Source organism: Dermacentor silvarum, chromosome 11 (genome assembly GCF_013339745.2).
Source record: "Dermacentor silvarum isolate Dsil-2018 chromosome 11, BIME_Dsil_1.4, whole genome shotgun sequence".
Taxonomy (NCBI): domain Eukaryota; kingdom Metazoa; phylum Arthropoda; class Arachnida; order Ixodida; family Ixodidae; genus Dermacentor; species Dermacentor silvarum.
In genome coordinates, this window is record NC_051164.1 from 73,126,554 (window position 1) to 73,145,679 (window position 19,126).

The 19,126-nt window shown below is 44.6% G+C and overlaps 2 protein-coding genes across 2 annotated transcripts in view; one reads left to right on the plus strand and one right to left on the minus strand.

The window, feature by feature from the left end:
• LOC119432673 (facilitated trehalose transporter Tret1-2 homolog) overlaps positions 1 to 19,126 on the minus strand; it is a 157,737-nt gene that overhangs the window by 130,619 nt on the left and 7,992 nt on the right. The gene's annotated exons all lie outside the window — the stretch shown is intronic.
• Positions 1 to 19,126, plus strand: part of LOC119432952 (cytochrome P450 3A31) — a 45,116-nt gene that overhangs the window by 15,217 nt on the left and 10,773 nt on the right. The window contains exons 2-8 of the mRNA XM_037700096.2: positions 3,305 to 3,410; positions 7,678 to 7,730; positions 8,809 to 8,905; positions 13,314 to 13,439; positions 14,567 to 14,810; positions 16,595 to 16,722; positions 18,520 to 18,610. Of these exons, the coding sequence (XP_037556024.1) occupies positions 3,305 to 3,410; positions 7,678 to 7,730; positions 8,809 to 8,905; positions 13,314 to 13,439; positions 14,567 to 14,810; positions 16,595 to 16,722; positions 18,520 to 18,610 (845 nt within the window). The remainder of the gene's footprint in view (positions 1 to 3,304; positions 3,411 to 7,677; positions 7,731 to 8,808; positions 8,906 to 13,313; positions 13,440 to 14,566; positions 14,811 to 16,594; positions 16,723 to 18,519; positions 18,611 to 19,126) is intronic.

Sequence of the window (19,126 nt, forward strand, 5' to 3'; positions counted from 1 at the left end):
CGCTCTCTTCTGCTTCAATATTGGTGACGTCATATTCCCGAGTCTGGTCAATTTTAAAACGAAGCTTTGTACCTCTACCAGCCAAGGGTTCTGTCGTGTCCGTCGTTGTAAGCAAAAAACGATCCCGACGAACCGCTAACAATTGCAGGTATAGCAGTATAGCTTACTTGAATTCAGGCATTCACCGTGCAACTAAGCACTCGTTTTCGCAAGAAAAATCACAAAAACAAGCTTCAAAGTGATGAGCCAACATGATGGATGATAAGGACTGCGGGCAAACAACGGAAACAGGCTCGGCGCGGCAGATTGCGCAACAGCTGCAATCTAAGATTAGATTGCAGCTGTTGCAAAGCTTATGCAGCTGCTTGAAAGAGGGTTGACGTCATTCGAAACCTATCCAGCCTAGTAACTGCTTCGGTTCATTTTCTAGACTACCCCACTATGGGGTAGTCTAGTAGTGTATATCACACCAATCATAAAGCAGTAGTGAACATTGTTGTGAGGAGGAGGAATGAACGTTTATTGCTAGAAACAGCGAGAAAGTGTTCTTTCTTCGCCCTAGGTGAAGTAAATAATAATAAAGCACGTGGTTAAAGTTACGTTGTAGTGTGTGAAATATCAAGTGCGCCGCAGTCACCGTGAGGGTGGCGTAAAAGGCTTCGCTTTCCAACCACCTTCACAGGGTGGATTGGCGGGCCATTTTTTTTTCTGGGGCAAATAAGCTGACTCCCACGTCCGCGTTATTTCCAATCTTTCTAAGATCACGTTAAGTTCTGTGCAAGTAAAGAATGACGGCCACTATCTTTCGACAATGCTCTTCCAGATTTTCACGGCGCTGATCTATGTCCTACGCAGAATAGCCACAGCCCCGGCGATGACCAAATGCTGAGGGTAGCCTGTCCAGTCAGGCGCTGCATTTACACTTGAAAGCTTTCGTTTGCAAACAGTGCGCAGGACTTTTTCAGTTCATTATGCAAGCACGTCTGTAGTTACTCTGGAATGTGTTTCAAGCTAGTGGTTTTTAGCGGTGAAAAACAGCTCATGGGCAAGTTTGTTACTGTCACATATCCTCTTAACCAAGTCAGAAAGGTGGAACTGTGTACACAGCTCTTTTTCTTCAACCCTGACTTCCTTGAAGCTAACACCAGCACATTAAATAAACCCAGATCCAATGGCGTCTTATGCCACGTACACACTAGCGGCCAAACGCGCGCCGCGAAAGCAGCCGCGAAAGCAGCCGCGAAACAGGTTTTTCTTGCCGCGGCAGGGATCGCTCCTGGACCGATTTTTTGCGGTTTGCCGCGTGCCGCGGATGAAGGAGACCAATGAGAGCGGCCCGCTTCCGTGACGTGCGCGCGGGAAACTGGTGACATGCGGACCCGCCCGACCACTTGTTTTTCGCTGTTAGCCGGAAACTCCGGCTAACATATGTGTATGCCGGATATATGTATACAAACACATAGAATGCTGAATTGATACATGTAGTACAATGCCTAAACTTATCGTAGTTGCCTTACGGTACGTACGTACCAAGGCATGCTTAAACACCATCATAGCTTAATGGTAAATAACCGCATCCGTAATCCGGAAGTTGCAAGTTTGGCTCTTCCCTGTGGCAAGTTGTCTTTCCATTAATGTTTTCCTTAATATTTCTGTATTTATTAGGGGTAGGTGAATATTCGAAAATGTCGACTGCGAATACGGACTGTTAGTGTGTAATATTAATTTCGTATTCGTATTCGGTATTCTCGAACCATTAAAACTAACCAAATACATCTCCACAACCGAATGTTTAGACCTGGTTACTGTTCCGAGTCTGCCGAACAAAGTACCACTAATGATCAAAAGTGTGACAAATGTAACCTTTGTTTTCTGTTTCGCGGCAGTAGCCTACGTCACAACCCGTGATTTTCTCTTGTCTCTCATTTAGTGTTTTTTATCAGTATGGCTGTATCTCAGTTTTATATTTTACGGTGCAAGCATGTGTACCCGCCGTGGTTGCTTAGTGACCTTGGTGTGGGGCTGCTAAGCACGAGGTCGCGGGATCGAATCCTGGCCACGGCGGCCACATTTTGATGGGGGTGAAAGGCGAAAACACCCATGTACGTAGATTTAGGTGCACGTTAATGCACTCCAGGTAGTCCAAATTATTCCGGAGTCCCCCACTGCGGTGTGCCTCATAATGAGATCTTGGTTTTTGCATATCTAAGACCCCATATTTTAATTTCTACAAGCATGTGACGGGTTTCTTACAACGGTCTATTTTACATGTGTCTACCGCACACAATCCTTCAGAACAATTATTTTCTGTAGCTTCTCTTCTTTTTTTTCGGGAACCATTCATTTAGCGGTTAAAGCTAGTCATACAAATGCCTTCTTTCGTGGGAGTTTGTTTGCAATCAGGCTCTCATGTTATTGGGAGGCTATTCATGAAATTTTTCTAATGAAGATTGTTGATCTGTTCAACACTGTTCTATTTAGAACTGAGAGGTGTTATTTTTGCACTAGTCAGTACAGGCGTGGCAGCAAATATGCGAAAATTTATATTCCTGCCGTAAATATGTGCGTCTGCGCCTGACTGTTCAGTACAACATTCGATATTCGATGCTTACATTCGTATTCGAAAAGTTGGTATTCGCCCACCTCTAATATTTATTTAAATATGAGTTATTTCCCGTATTTTTTCTCTTACTTTATTGTCTGTTGCATCATATGCTTTAACTAACAAAAGGCGGGCTTCTCAGTTACCTTCAATACGCTCGCCAATATCTAAGCGATAGCAGTATATTATTAGCACGTTCACATTATTACATTTCATTACCATGTGTTATTCTCCATGTTAGTTTTTCCTTGTGTTACTGTTCACATGGGCTCTCAGTGCCTCAAAACAAACTTTTTGTCTCCCCATGCTGTATATTCATGTTTATAAAGATCAATACAAAATGTATAATTACACCTGGAAATTTCTTTCGTGTTATGATTCTCGATGAGATCGAACGTATTAAGAAATAAAAAAAGAAAGGAATCTCTTCAGAGAGCAAAACACAGATAAAATTGCAAGCAGTCCAGAAATAGTGCGTGGTTTTAATTAACAGTAGTGCTTCAAGAAAAGCGCGTAGCTCACGTAAGATGGCAAAAGTGGTTTGAACACTGGCATAAATCATAATAGCGGTTTTCCACTTAAAATATCCGGTCGCGGCAGGCTGTCTTGGCCCGAAGGTGTGGCAAATTTTTTTCCTTCGAATGCGCCCCTGCCCCCTTCAATCACATCAGATGTATTTACATCTCCATTAAATTTTTTCAGGTTCTTCTGGCAACGAGCTTGGAGGTTCTCCCTGTTCAAGAGGCTCGGAATACCGGGTCCACAGCCTAGCTTCATATATGGCAACCTCGAAGAGCTGCTTGACAAGGTAATGGTAACCAGCATCTTTACATGAACCATGACCATGGTCGTCCGACCTTTCTCAGTTGATAATTGTAAATGAGTGTAGAGGGCCCAATATGTTTTACATAGATAGGAACTGGGCTCAAAGCGCATTTTAACTCACAATTTCAATGTGAAATCGCTGCCTCTAAACTCCTCCAACCGAGAATGGCCTCTACTAGGGTGTTCTAGAATAGTTAATTGTTGGGCTAGTTCGTTCTGCATAACTGAACAAGTAACTCGCTTGTCCTTCTTTGTCCCTTTCTTGTTTCTGTCTTTTATATTGCGCTGAGTTACTTGTTCAGCTACTAGGGTGGTTAGGGTGACTTTAATATAGGTATGTTGTGTTTTACCGCATCCTAGTATGTTTCTTGGAATTATAAATTAGATATCCTACACGCCGTGATTACTAGAATGGTTAAAGTGCTGGCATGCGCTATTCTTGCCTTTTTCACAGGGACATCATGCACACACATGTACAAGTGACAAAGTCAGTGCTCCGGTTTTCTTGCATTGCAAGCATTTATTTCCTTTTAAAGGGGTTAAGTCAAGAAGGAAGTGAGAAGAAAATCAAGAGATTTAAGCCTTCTGTAGTCTAAAGCAACGCCCACCAGTGACTGAGTGATGATTATATTGTTGAAAATAAAATTACACAACACCCATGAAACTGCCTCAGTTTGTATACAACTTTGAGCTTCTGTATCCGGGATTGCATGATCTTCGGTTCAATGCAAAGGTGACATTGATTAAACTACAAGGTACAAACTGACATGACCACTGCACTATTCAGTTAAATGCCTCAGTAAGAGCCATTACAATGTTTCATAGGTTAGGGCACGCTAATTTCAAAGCAATGAAACAATAAAATATTGGCAATTGAGCACTATTTATGAAGAAGAGGCCATAAGGGTGCCCCCCTTCCCCTCCAAAAAAAAAAAACTCTTTATAGATTATTTTCCGTAAAGCGGACGATAATTCAACTTAAGATGAGATCATTTCACATAACTTCTAATAAAAATTCGATACTTTCAAAACACCAGATCGAGGAACTGTTGAATTACATCTGGCTATTTTGGCTGGTGCCGTGATGCGTGATTGTTGAGCCTGAGAGATCTTTATCGTCAAACGGCAACATCATCGTTTAATGTTCCCATTCATAAAAAATTTGCTTAGCTTGCACTAATGACGCAAGGCTAAAGAAACAGCGGAGCTGATCGGCACCTAGCATCCCCAGCTTTTTCCGGAATTTCTTGATTATTTGTCGATTATCGAATAGCAATTGATTGACTACCGATTGGCTATCGCAAGTTATTGGCCACGTATTTGGGCTAGGCTAAGCTCTACCAAGTCATCCCCAGCATTTTGAAGAATTAATGAATACTGATCAATTATCGATATTAACTGGCTATAGATAGGCTACCGCATAGTATTGGCCACGCATTTGGGCTAGACTAAGCCCTACCAAGTCATCGCCAGCATTTTCAGGAGTTCATTGATTATTTGTCGATTATCGATTAGCTATTGATTGGCTATCGCAAGGCATTGGCCACGTATTTGGGCTAGGCTAAGCCCTACCAAGTCATCCGCAGCATTTCCCAAAATTTATTGATTATCGATAGGTTATTGATTAGCTATTGATTGGCTATTGATCGGCTATCACAAGGTATGGGCCACGTATTTGGGCCAGGCTTAAACACCTTCGCTAGTTCAGAGGGGCATGTGCCATTGCGCTTGGACCCTTTCTGCACATCCGCTAGGATCGGCCCACATTTCTGTTCGCTCTGCACGGACTAACGGTTGGCTTAAACAGCTGCGCTGTTAAAAACTCTTGCACCGGCGATAAAAAAAAAAAGCAACGACCGACGCGAGTGCAATGCCACAAAGCAAGCAGACGCCGAGAGCACACACCGCGCCCCCGACGGCAGCGCCACTGCGGCGGAATCGCACATCCCAGCAAGCTTGCGGGGGCCTGTTTTCACATTTCCCAATTATAGCCGCCATACCTCTACTTATTCATGTACTGTGTGATGTTAGGGATGTCAGTACAGTAGGGGCCACCGAGGTGTCGTCCGCTGCGAAACAGAACGAGGCCACATCCGACGTTTTACTCCGCGCGCTCTGGCCCCCAATGGCGCAGGAAGGACGTCGCCGTTGAATTGTGCCCGCAGAATTTTTCACTCGCGCTATTAAAAAAAAAACCATTGAGCAAACCACCGAAACGCACATGTAGAAGAAAACTACGTGTGGCGGCCATGACACACGATCAACTCCTGCGATCAATTCCGGTGCTTGCAATGCGCAAAAGCATGGCCTTGGCGATCATATTCTGTTACTCGAGGGAAGCACTTATGGGTGCGTCAATTTACCACTCAGTGTTGCCATAAAGCTGTGCGGTTCAACTGTGATGTAAGAAAATCAAAATCGAAATGTTGTACTGTAGCGAATGCGCTCAAATATTGCAAGATTGCTGTGCGACCCGTGCGGCCTTAGCATGCAATGCATACATACTTCAAGTTCGAAAATTAGGTGTCATGGTCCGTTTAACTGCGAGTTTTCTAAATCCACGCTCGCACCGTCAGTGAAAATGGGTTTATGTGATGCTCGTAGATCAATAATCCAGTGCCAAGACTCTGGCGAAGCTGCGGTTGTGCGGAGGTCGAAAACATTACATGTATTTCGCACCGCTCATATTACTACCAAAAAATTGCAATCACGTTTAAATAACTCTGCTGCAACCTCGAAGTACATCCGTAGCTGGGTTTCTCCTCTTTACAGAGTGCGAAAACTAAAAAAAAAACAGTCCTTCCAAAATATCAAGGAATGGCTGCCTATACAAGACACCTGCGTTGGTTGATTCGGGTATACGCACTTATATAAACTGCTTTAAAGTATCGGTCAACGTTGCTACGACATTCGCTTGCCAAGGTCGGCCATGACCATGACGGTATGACAACGATGCAGTGATGATAATGCAACATGACAAAGAAGGAAGGACGTTGAAGGACTGACGAAGGTGGTATGACAACAACGGCATTACGAGTACGGTATGGCGACGGCCGTGGGATCACGAGGGAATAATGAGAGTCGGTTGACTGAGTTAGAATGGCGACGATGGAAACGACCACAATGGTATGGAGACAAAGCCATGAAGATGACTGTTTGACGAAGACGCAATTGCAACGATTGCATGACAATGGCATGAAGACAGCAGGGATGACGACGACTGTAAGACGACGAGGACGTTACGACAGCTGTTTGGAGACGATGGCCTGACGTGGACGGCAAGACGAAAATCCGAGGACGAAGCCGAAGTGACGACGACGGAAAGACCACGACGGCATCACGACGAGAGTAAGACAGTGAATGCATGACGACTGTGCGGGACGATGACTGGACGACGAAGGCATGCCAAGAATGCGATGACGAAGCTGTAGTGACTACGATTGAACGACCACGATGTCGTCGCGATGATGGTATGATAAACGAATGAATGACCACTGTACGACGACGGCATGAGATGAGGAAGCTCGAATGGCTACGATGTGGTGAGCATGACGGAATCGCAATCATGAGCACACACCTAGTGGCCCAAGCTATGAGAGAACTTGGTCCAGTGCTTCTGCGTAAGATGGACGACGAAGTTGGTACGACGAGTGAAATTACGAAGCTGGAATGACAACAATGGACAGTTTTAGCAGAGCGCCGCTTACGCTCCGTTCCGCTCAAATTTCACGATCTGAGATACTGCAGGGAACTGCCTAGATTTCGCATTTGATAAGCGCGTCTTGCCGAGACGCGAGCGACGCGCTATCAACTCGGCTGCAAAATGACGGAGAGGCCAAGTAGACACGCTGTCACGCTCCGCTCAGTCGGCTTTCTAGTGGAACGAGAGATGCGATCTTCGTTCCGCTGACGGTATGAGCGTTGTGAGCAAGCGCACTAGCGTTCCCGCTAAGCGGCTGTGTGGCATTTGCTAGCATATGCCGGTCTGAGCGGAGCGGACAGCAAGCGCTCAGCTAAAACACTCTAATAGTATCGTCATGGCAACATCACGACCAAGAGCACTTACGTAGTGGGCCCTAGTTGATAAGCAACTTGGGCCATTGTGTCCGCACAACAGGCGAGAAAATCGAGTAAGTATCTGATCTGTGCCTACTTCTAAAATAGATTTCGAAAATACGTCAGTAATCCCCACGTATGTGCAGGGTTTGTCATGAGGTTGCACATCAACTAAGTTTTTTTTTTAACTGCAGGGAATGGCTGCAGCATTCGACAACTGGATCACGAAGTACGGTGACGTCGTTGGGTGAGTGTCCTTCAGAACTACAAAAGAAGTGCACAAATGCCATATTTATTCGCAGATATTCCGACGCAAAAGAAATGTATGAAACACGAAATGACTAGATTACAAAGACAGCGTCCAGTAAGAACGTCTCTCCATTATCACCCGCTTGAACTGTCATCAGCTCAAAAAGTGGCGGTTTGATTTCTCATTGCTCGCTTACATCGCACGACCTTGTGCATACTACTTACGTGCTTTCATTTGCCTTATTTTTTCAAGCGAAGCTTGTACACGCCTGCCTGCGCCGAGCATCCTACTTGAAGAGAATAATTAGCTGTTAAATCAAACAGAAGACCGAGGCAGAGAAAAATTGGCAAATTTCACGAATAGGTGGGAACCAGTTCTGTTTACCTAAATTGTTCCCAGTGCACTTCTCCTTCACATATTTGTAGCGCAACGCTCCTCAGTCAATCCACACTGGGTCCCATTTAGTTCCCTTTACTTATCTCTACACACTCGGCTGTTTTTGTTGCCGATTTCTTGAGTTCTCTGCGGCCGACTTCAATTTTCTCTTGCCTACTTCTTTCTTGCTTTTTGTTCTGTTCAACTCTCCTTGTGCTTGTGTATTCGGACACCAACCCAACGGCGCATGTTAATTAGGGCAGACTGACTAAGAGGTTTCACATACGAAGTGACACATGCACAGTTACATATACGTAGTGGAATAAGTTATCAATTCCGACGCATACAATGGGTATGGCGCATACTCAGTGGCGCAAGAAATTGCATTGGTGACTAGGTATGACGCAGTCTAGCCTACCAAATTGCTTTCCTTGTTTTATATGTTTGTTATCCTTATAAAATATACATATATCGCCCCAACTTGAAATAGAACTCATCGCTGAAGAAATTTGAAAAAGGTTTAAACATATTACGAATTTGTGTTGCTTCATCAGTTGCACGTACTAGATATGCTTCACAACTAGGATATGTTGCGTTAGCTTTGTTAACGCGTGGACTGTTTAGAGGAGCAGAACAAAACCGAAGTAGTTAGGCTACTGGCTGAGCTTGGCGGTTGCGAACATTGCTACTCTCGGTACAGGTACTTTCATGGGTCCATTCCTGCGGTGCTTACGAGTGATCCTGAAATGATCAAGCAAGTGTTCGTCAAGGATGGCAAGACAATTACGGGACGGCAAGTAAGCGAAAAGTTCCATTAGTGTTACACATACGCGTAACGGACATTAATCGTTCGAAGAAATGTTAAGCTATGCGCACATAAATAAATTTTCTCGTTAACTACTTCACTGTCTAAAGTAAAGCGTTGCAACATTTGCTACGGCATAGAAAGCAAGTGTTTGAGTTTTTTTAACGTAAACACGATATTTCAGACCATCAAGTATTTAGAAAAGCAATGAAGGACACTGCAGAGCCAACTAATCAATGAAGTGGAGACATGCTTGCGCAGTTGTTGTAAAGAAATTTGTAGCGGGCAAACCGCGATTGTGACTGATATCGATTTTCACTGCGAATACATTTATGGAGCTTGATGACTTTTAAGGAATAGAGGTATGTGATCACCTAAATTAACAGTACGATTGTCAGTAAAACATGAATAAATAAGCAATTATGTGTTATTCGGGAAGGAATATACATATTTTTCATAAGAATAACGGTGACTTTTTGAAATTATGTCTACCTTTGCATGTAAGACAACAGTACGAAAGTGGAAACCCATACTGTAATTTACACGTAACATTTTGACTGAGAAAAAGAGGGGAGGTAATTGCACTTACGCGGAATCGTCAACAAATTCAAGCCTTGTGCTGATTTACTCACTGAGTGAATTGTGTAGAGGTAGCTAGTACATTTATAACCGAAGGGTTTTTTGTTACTACTTGAAAACATTGCTACACCAAATCTCGGTTGACATGGTCAATTAAAATTCCTTTCATCACTGATGGCTGTTCTTTAGATACCTTAGACATTTCCTAGGATTTTCACAGACGGATGTTATCTGAGTTTACCGCGGTGACACAGTGGCTATGACGTTCTGCAGTTGAGCGCGAGGTCACGGGTTCGAATGCCGACCGTGGAGGCTGTATTTCGATGAAACAATAAACTGTGAAGTTTTATCCTGGTTTTGGCATGTAACCGTCGAGGGACGCCATATTTTGGGAGCTCCGGAATAATTTTACCACCTGGGGTTCTCCAACGTGCACTCAATGAATTGCACCCAGGCGTTTTAGTTGCGAAGCACCTTATGCGCTCGGGGTGTCGGCGTCTCCTGTCGTCGTCGTCACGGCCAGCAAGCGGCTCGTGCTCACGCTCGGCACGCGCTCGTGCCTCTGCTCCCGCATTCGTCGTCGTCGTCTTCCACAGCTGGCTGTGTTGTCGCTCATTATTCCGGCGTAGAATTTAACTTCTCTTCTGTCGTCGTTATGGGGAGGCCACGTTTACGGGGTTATGAGCCATTGCTTAGGGCAGTATGAGCCCATTAGCGGCGCATCACTGCATGCTTCGCACCTCCCCAGGTTTCACGTCAGTGGAGCTGCATTTCGCTGAATGGGTCATTTGACGCTTACGCATAAAATTTAATTCAGCGCTCAAACCGAGCCTACTACTTAACTCGTGCTAAGTGTAATAAGTAATAAAAAAACACCGCCCAAGCACTCCGTACAGATGGTTAACCAGCGAAGCTGAAACGTGCGGCCCCGGTGTTTAGCAGTCGGTTAATCCCGGCGCTGTAGTGAAGCGTTTATCTATATTACATGTTTGTGTTTCTAGTGGAACGCAAGCGCCAATGGCAGGTGGATGCTGCTAACTACGACGCCGAGCTAACTCGAGATATCGAACGCATGCGACAACGGCGAGCCCAGGAGCTGGCGTTGGGGGCAGAGCAGGTATGACACAGAGAACACAGAGAACGACGTCACTAACGGCGCAGCCAATCAAGACATTTAGAGAAACATGGGACGAACGGTTTTTCGTTTCGCCTAGCCATATACAGCTTTCGCTGTTAAAAAGCCGGCAGATCCCACGCCCTTTGGGAATCGATGTTGTGCGAAGCAGTGTGCGGGGAACCTACCAAGTTAACGAAACGACCATGAGAGCACGAAGACGCAGACGGCTTTTCATGAGCTACATGGCACGCACGTCATGAAATTCACGTCATGAGTCCCCAGGAGTCCCTTCAGCAACGCTTAGGAGACCTTAAGGCAAAAGCCTTAGCCTTGCTCATGACTATGACTTCTACCATTGACTTTTAGCCTTTTCCTCCACTTAGCACCAAATCCAAACCCAACCCATTGGTTTTTGATTGTTAACCTTTTTTCGCAGAGTCATCGTCACGTTTGCTGAGTCATGATCGCGACTATGACTTCTACCACCATCCTTTAGTGTTTCCATCACTTAGTACCCACGTCAGCACCCATTTCAGTGGTTTCCGCGTGTTAATCTTTTTCCGCGGAGTCATTGTAATTTTTGCTGAGTCATGCTCAGGACTATCACTTCTACCATTATCCTTTAGTGTCCTTCACTTAGCACCCACGTCCGAACCCATTTCAGTGGTTTCTGAGTGTTAATGTTTTTTCACTGGGTCATTGTAATTTTATGTGGCTGTTTTATGACCTACATGACATGCATGTCATGACATTTATGTCATGACCTATCACTTACGTTCGCCATACACTCTTGTCATACTATGCCAATTTTGGTACCTACCAAGTTAACGAAACGGCCATGACAGCACCAAGACGTAGACGGCTGTTTTATGACCTACATGACACGCATGTCATGACATTCTTGTCCTGACATATCATTTATGTTCGTCATGTACTGTTGCCATAATATGCCAATTTTGGTACATACAAAGTTAATGAAACGACCATGAGAGCACAAAGACGTAGGCGGCTAGATAGATAGATAGATAGATAGATAGATAGATAGATAGATAGATAGATAGATAGATAGATAGATAGATAGATACTGTCAGAGTAGCAAATGTTCGCCGAGAAATGCTTCGCATTTAAAACTAAAACAGTAAGAAAGGCGTCCATAATGGCCAAATTGCTCAGGGATTTAAAGAAAACAATGATGGTTTCGCTAATACTTGATGGTAAAAGACATCATCAAGCCGGAATTTTTATAGTAAGCGGATACATGTGATGAGGTCGTCAGCATCTGATGACTTTTTATGTACCGCCCCAATAGAACGGCGCCCGTCACGGCCAATATTGGACCACTGACCACTGGCTTAGCAGTGCAACGCCATAGTTACTGGTCTTCCGCGGCGGGTTTAAAAATTTTAATGAAATTTGGATGCAAGGATTTGGGCGCACGTCAAAGCGCACCATATGGTCAAAATTAATGGGCAGTTCCGCGGTGCAGTGTTCCTCATCACCCGCTGCCTAGTTCCGGTGCGGCTAACTCCACAATCTTATTCTACCTTTGATATATAATGCCTTTCAAGCTAAGCTTGTATTGGCTCACAACATGAAGAAATAAACTTTATTGAAAGAGCCGGCAGTTTGGTTTTGGTGACCTCAGGTGTCAGCTCGAAGTCCTTGGACTCGGGCTGCATTTTCGGATTGCCGGACGGCCCAGAGGTGGTCTTCCAACTCCGAACTAGTAACGTCGGGTGTGGTGCGCCGTCGGCTGCGAGTCGATTGAGACGGGTGGCACTGCACGTTGCAGGGCTAGTGTGAAGGACGCGAAAATTCCCTGTTGGCTGGCATGGCGACGCCCGGCCCACCATCGTGCTACAATCAGTATAGTGACTAGTTTTGTAGTTGTGGAAGCTTGTAAAACCGGCTCCGTACCGTCACACCGCCACTGAATGGCTCAGTTTTCTTGCGCCTAGGTAGCGCCACATTTCAACAGATATTCGCAGAATGTAATCACACAGATTATATATTCATCACTTACGATATTAGGCAAGAAACATGTTTTTTACTTAGAGGTTTGACGTTTGAAATGGACAGAAGCCTGGGCATTAATTATAGAATTCGATACGATTTTAATAGGTTCAGTAACAATGGTTCCCGCAGAGAGTCGCGGAGCGTCTCTTTATGTGCGAGTTTCCGTGCCGATGTAAAAAGGTTTTTTATTTGAAGAATAAATATATGCTTGTGTCTAACATTGTGAGTTACAGTTCTTTCATCGAAATAGTAATCTCAATGCACATTCCGGACGGTTGTCGGTCCTCTTAGGGAGAAATGAAGCTAAGGATTATTGAGTACATTGGTAACGGCCTCAAATTGTGACTCAAGGTTATCGTTGTACAGCATTCTTCTTCTTTCTGGGATTTTAAGTGCCAAAACCAGTTCTGATTATGAGGCACGCCGTAGTGGAGGGTTCTGTATAAATTTGACCACCTGGGGTTCTTTAACGTGCACTACAACGCAAGCACAAGGGTTTTTTTGTATTTCGCCGCCATTTACGGGATTCTATCCCACGACCTCGTGCTCAGCAGCGCAACGCGTTTGCTGACTGAGCCACTCCGGCCGGTGTACAGCATTCGGGTCTGCAATAAAATTTAAATGTAATCTTTGTGATCCCCTATATTTTAACAAAAGAACAAATGTCACTGATGTATTGCCACGACAGGTTTTCACGTACGTCACAAAACCACTGCTGCTCAATCAAGTACGACTTACAAGGGTGTTCGGCCAAGAATGGAAGGAGCTTCGAGGCCTAATATCTCCTACGTTTAAAGGTTCTTACATGAAACAGGTTGGTGTAATATTTCTTCTTATTATTTCCAACACTGTAACAAAGCATGAGAGTGATGAAATTATAATGCAAGAAAAAAATATTATAGAGGCATGGTGCGAGCTGATCCTTGCTAGACTGCATCACCACTGAGAGGCTACAAATTGGACTGCTTTGAACATGAACAAAGCAAAGAACAAATAAACAATCACGCATGTATAAATTGTAGATAATACAATCAAATTCTTTCAGCCTTCAATACGCTTTTACTGTGGCGCTGGATATACGTAGCATTTCCACTGGTGTTTGTCGCTTTAACTGAAGGCTTTCGCGTGTCATGTGACACTCAAAAAACTAGTAAAGAAGGGAACGCATGCACGGAAATTACTGAGAGAACAGCCGTAGCTACACTACTTCGGCCGAAACGTTAGTAAAGTAATAGTACTTTCGTTGTTTTTAAACGTGTGGATGTTTCTTTCGTGAGTGTTTCTCCGGGTTCAGCGCACACTTTTATTCGACTATATATATATATATATATATATTATATAAACGATTACCCCCGGTATATTCTGCCCATGTCTTCAGGAAGGGGCCATATATTATGTACAGCTGTCATCAGTAGGTCAGGACACACCGAATGTTTTTCAAGCACCCGTAGGGGCTAAATACTCATGCCATCCATAAAACTGCTCAATGACACTAAAAAGTTCAACGGGAAGGCTTATTATTATGCATCAAGTTTCTATATGTGAGCCCATGCATCCCGAGTTATCGCGTTTTAAAAATATTCGCTGTTCCTTTTCATACTGATGATGACTGTACGTGTGTTTTTCGAGAATGCAGAAACCTCGAGTGACATAAAATTTCAATATGTAAACGAAGAAGAATGGATGAATATGGCGCCGAGATGGTGCCAAAGCAAACCGCAACACGGCGAGGTGTTAGCCCCTAGCTTTCTGAGATTCGCGGAGATCCAATAAAGCTTTGACGGCCCCAAAAGTATTGCCGAAGTACGCACGACGGCTGAAGATGTTTCGTACTGGAACTGACACAAAGAACGGGTTAAGGAGTGCTCAGCGTTCTAAGGCCCTTGCCAAAATTATCAATATTCGTTAAGTTTGTTCTCTCTTTCCTGTCTCTGCTCGCAGGCCGTGGGGATCATGAAAGATCGCACCAAGTTGTTTTCGGAAATGATAGAGGTGGCCTCCCGAAAGCAGGGTGGAGTGGTCAACATGCATGACCACGTCCTCCGTCTGGCAATGGACGTAGCCATGGGCGTCTTCCACGGCTCTGTGACAGACGTACAGCGCGGAGACGAGGCTGCCTGCAAACTGTTGCTCAAGTGCCGGCAGTGCACCGGAATGTTCGGAGAAAGCAAGATGGTGCTCATCAGTAAGAACCGACAGTTCTTAACTTTTCTCACAAAAACCAATATATATGTGTCGGCCTCTCCAGAGGAAGTCAAACGTGTTACTCAGGCTAACAGAGCATAACAGAACACCACTGCATTTAGCTTAAAGGAGAAGTCCTGCTGTGCTGCTCAGACTGCAACCTTGGTGGTTATTTTGAGCGGATATTGGCCGCTTCTCGATAACGGTCAAATGCTAATGAAACAAGATGCGAGACTCCCTAGGTGCGAAATAAATGTACACAATATACACAGAAATCCACACAAGAAAGTACACATGGATTGCATCCTGCGTGATGCAAAAAAAAAACACTATGCTCTGGACCCCTTATAGAAGGTCGTGAGTCTGACTGGAAGGCGGGGGGCGAGTTAGGAAACGTTGTTGAAATTTGTGGAGATAGTATTATGCAGAATATGATCTTCGACTTGTTTTACATATATATTGTAATGAAGGCGGCACTCTGCCAGAACAATTACTGGCACAATTACTGGAAATCACTAGGATAAAATGTTCAAGTGCAATACCAGCTAGGCTACAAGGCGTTAGCTGGCACAGTTAGGCAGGCGGAAATGTTTAGCCTTAGCTGCCGTGCTGATATGTCGCTCAAACTGAAAGATTGGCTGCAAGCCAAGGCACGACAATTGAGGATTTAGCGAAATTCAGATATCTCTTTAGACATAGGCTGCCTAAAGCCACTAGAAAACTACTTTTGACGCTACGCGTTGCCGGCGCCAAGATCTGATATAACTTGCTTGCCTCAGGCGCTGGAAGTGGTTTCGCAAAGGTGCAAAACTCTTTACGCAGATTCGTTCACGGTTTATGCTCGCAAAGTCTTGGTGTCAATCATGGTGTCAACTTTAGTCAAAGTCGACACCATGATGTTATCGAACCGTTGGCAGGTGTAGGCTAACCGCAGCCGTGTCTTCGTGGTTAAGTGTCCGCCTCGGCAGTGGGACAGCGTGGGTTCAAAACCACGCTGCTCAAGATCATCCGGCAATTATACCCGCTGGTTATCTGAGTGGGTACATGGTTGCCTAAGCGCGATGCTCGGATTTTTTTAAGGGTGAGTTCTTCTTTGGAAGGAGGAGCCCGCGTCATGCGAATCCCGTCAAACCAAAAATAGCTGGGCACACCCTTGCGTTGACGAGAGACAACTTTCCAAGCGTTGTTATTGACCGAGAACAAGGCTTGGAGCGCCGCATGTATTTATTTTACCAATCAGTTTCCGGCGCCCATTCCATACCCGGCGACAACTTTCTGTGGCAGTGCGGCGAAAGCTACAGAGCCGAAGCACACATTTCTTTTACTGCGCTTCTGCATGTAGTCCACGAATGTAAGCAACTGGAAGCTACGTAGGGAAAAATAAATCGTACAAATTATTGTTTTAATTTATTTGTTCAATATTGACTTCATACCAAATAAAAAGCTTGCTGGGAATAAAATATTTTCGTTACTTGCTGCTCTTAGTTTTGGCTTTCTCGTGCCAACGTCTGGTTTTCCTGGTCCTGTAAACAGCCAGCAAAACGTCGGCACTACTTCGCGCAGTAACACAGTAGCAGAAGCCACAGAAAGTTATCGTCGGGTACAGTGTGCCTCCCATAGTTGCGGCGGATGACCCACAACAAGGCCGTTTGTGGTTCAAACCTCCCCCTCTTCATGAACTTCATTAACTTCAGGTCTTACGACATTCGGCGCAGGATGTGCGAAAGTAGCCTAAGCTTTCTGTAAGCAGTCGCAAAAAGGTAATTCTGATCGTCGTTTCTGCAGATTCAATTTCAGAGCTACCATTCCTCTTCAAGCCGCTGTTGAAGTACGGTCTCTCTCGCGGCGTTCCTATGGACTCTGTGCTTGCCTACTTCGGGCCATTCTTCGAAAAGCGGAGGCAAATGGATGGAGTAAGTGTTCATCATGCTAGTATAACTACAAACTAGGGTTAGCAGTGATCTCGCGTAAGGACCTCACGCGAAATCTTCCACTGATTAGGCCAAGCATCTAGGATATAAAACAGTCAGAGGAGGAGTGAATGAAGTAAAGGGTAATTAAGAAAAATATTCCGGTTTGCTAATCTGCACAGGGAAGAGAAAAACTACCGGGAGAGAAAGGGAGGAAAATGAGTAGAAAAACGTGCATCACTCAACAATATCAGAACACATGCGCATCACTGACACATTGATGCGTGCTATCATTGTACCTGCGACAGCAAGCTTTATAAATTCGTCAGTGTTGTGTGAAAGCTGCGCGGGCAATCTCACACTCTAAAAACAGTTGCACCCTTTGAGGCGTATTTTTGCCACAGAACAATAATCGTCATCTGACTTGCGTGGCTTTCCTTTCTTTAACGCTGTGCGCCCGGCACTTCTCGGTCACGAACGACAAGAGCGTTATCAGCGTGACGCAGCGTTCTCGACAGGAAAGTAGCAAGTGCAGAGTTTTCAAGATAGGAAACGCAAGCAAGACAGATGACGATTATTGTTGTATGGCAAAAATGCACCCCAAAGGGTGCAACTGTTCTTAGAGTGCACAGTCCAGTAGCTCACAGAAAGCGAACTAAACATACAGAAAGCGCAGTGAATATACAAAACTACACAGGCGCAACGCATAAAATTACGTACAGGCGCATCCAAATGCAACAGGGCCAACAATATTTTAGTAAACAAAATTAGTTACCACTTCGCCGAACAGCTACCTTTATTCCTTGTTTAAGGCGGAGTCGGAAGGCTGAAGAACATTCTCAAATGGCAACAGCTGCCTATTTGCTAGCTGATCCAAAAATTGAAGACAACACGCGTAAGAGGAAGTGATCGGGAATATATCTTTTCCACGTGCCAATTATTTGGAATAGTCACTAATGTCTGTGGTCAGGCAGGGCAGGGTAGGGAAGGGGGTGCAGAAGCGGCCGCTACCGAGAAAACGCTGATCACGATTTCATAAACCATTGCAGGACAAATTGCGGAGAGAATAAATGTAGCTGCTTTTGGCATAGCTGAAAACTGCGTTGATAGTTCCACGCTATCACGAGAAACACGGAGTAGGCGTACGCTGTGCAGCGTACCATGTTTATAGGCGCTCTATTGTAGGTACTCGATCACCGGTACGGCGCCCTCAATCAGCGGCGGCCTAACGGCTGTGTCAAAAAATAAAATAAAAATAAAAGTAAGATGTTGTTTGTTGTGGGAAACGGCCATTTGCGCTATTTAATGACGGACTGCTGTCGTCGCACCATAAATGTCCCCTTTACAGTTATAGAAAATACGCTAGGCTCTGTCGTGCACTCTAACATTACCACTTCACGTGAAGGAAGACAGATTGGAGACAGACGCCGCGAGACCCCTGTGACATCATGGAATGGTATTTGGAAGCGAAAAAAAAAAACAAAAAACACGGACACGAGAAGAAACGAACACGAAGACTAGCGCTTGTCTTCGTCTTCTTATCTTCTCGTGTCCGTGTTTTTTTTTTTTTTTGCGCTTCCAAATACCATTCCATGATGACAGACCAACAAGCCCACATCGCGACCCTGTGACATCGCTGTGAAAAAGTGCATATAAAAGAAAGTCTAGCAGATAAGCAGAGTTGGTATGCTACACCACTTTACCAGATGGTGAAGTGCAGGTCAATGTTGCCAGAGAGAGAACTGTATGAGTGCAGAATTAATTGCACGTATTAAATTGACATATTTATTCCGAACGCAGGCAAAGAAGGCAGATCTGCTCCAGACACTCCTAAATGCCGAATCCGAAGACAGCCCACGGATAAATTTTCAGCCGGAGAACAACAACAACTGTAAGACTTTGAAGACTATAGTCTGCAAAATATGGTGTGCGGAAATTTATAGCGATGAAATCATTACAGAGCGCTGGCTATTGCCACATCCGCCACTTTATCTCTTGTATAGTTATAGAACTAGCCATGGGCTAACGGCGCAAGGAGCTCCGCATGCAATGATGATGCCAAATATGCAAAAAACTTAATGCGCTTGCAGAGACATAACCAGCTTCGACAAAGAAGAACTCTCACACCCCTTCTCCGATACGTGCAGCGTGAAGCGGAATGATCGAGAGACGTGAAGGTACCAGGTCATACTAATATTTTTTTTTCAACAGTAATGTGGATAATTGAAAGCATTGCAGTATGTTCCAGCCTTTTCCAATGATGGCGTAAACGTCCAAAAATATGAGATATTTACTTACAAAATAGTGTCTCGCAGCAATAATGACGGAATAAATTATCGGGCACGTTCGGAGGGTGGCAGTACAGACCTTAGCAATCTACGACTGAAAACAAATGTTCACACCTGCG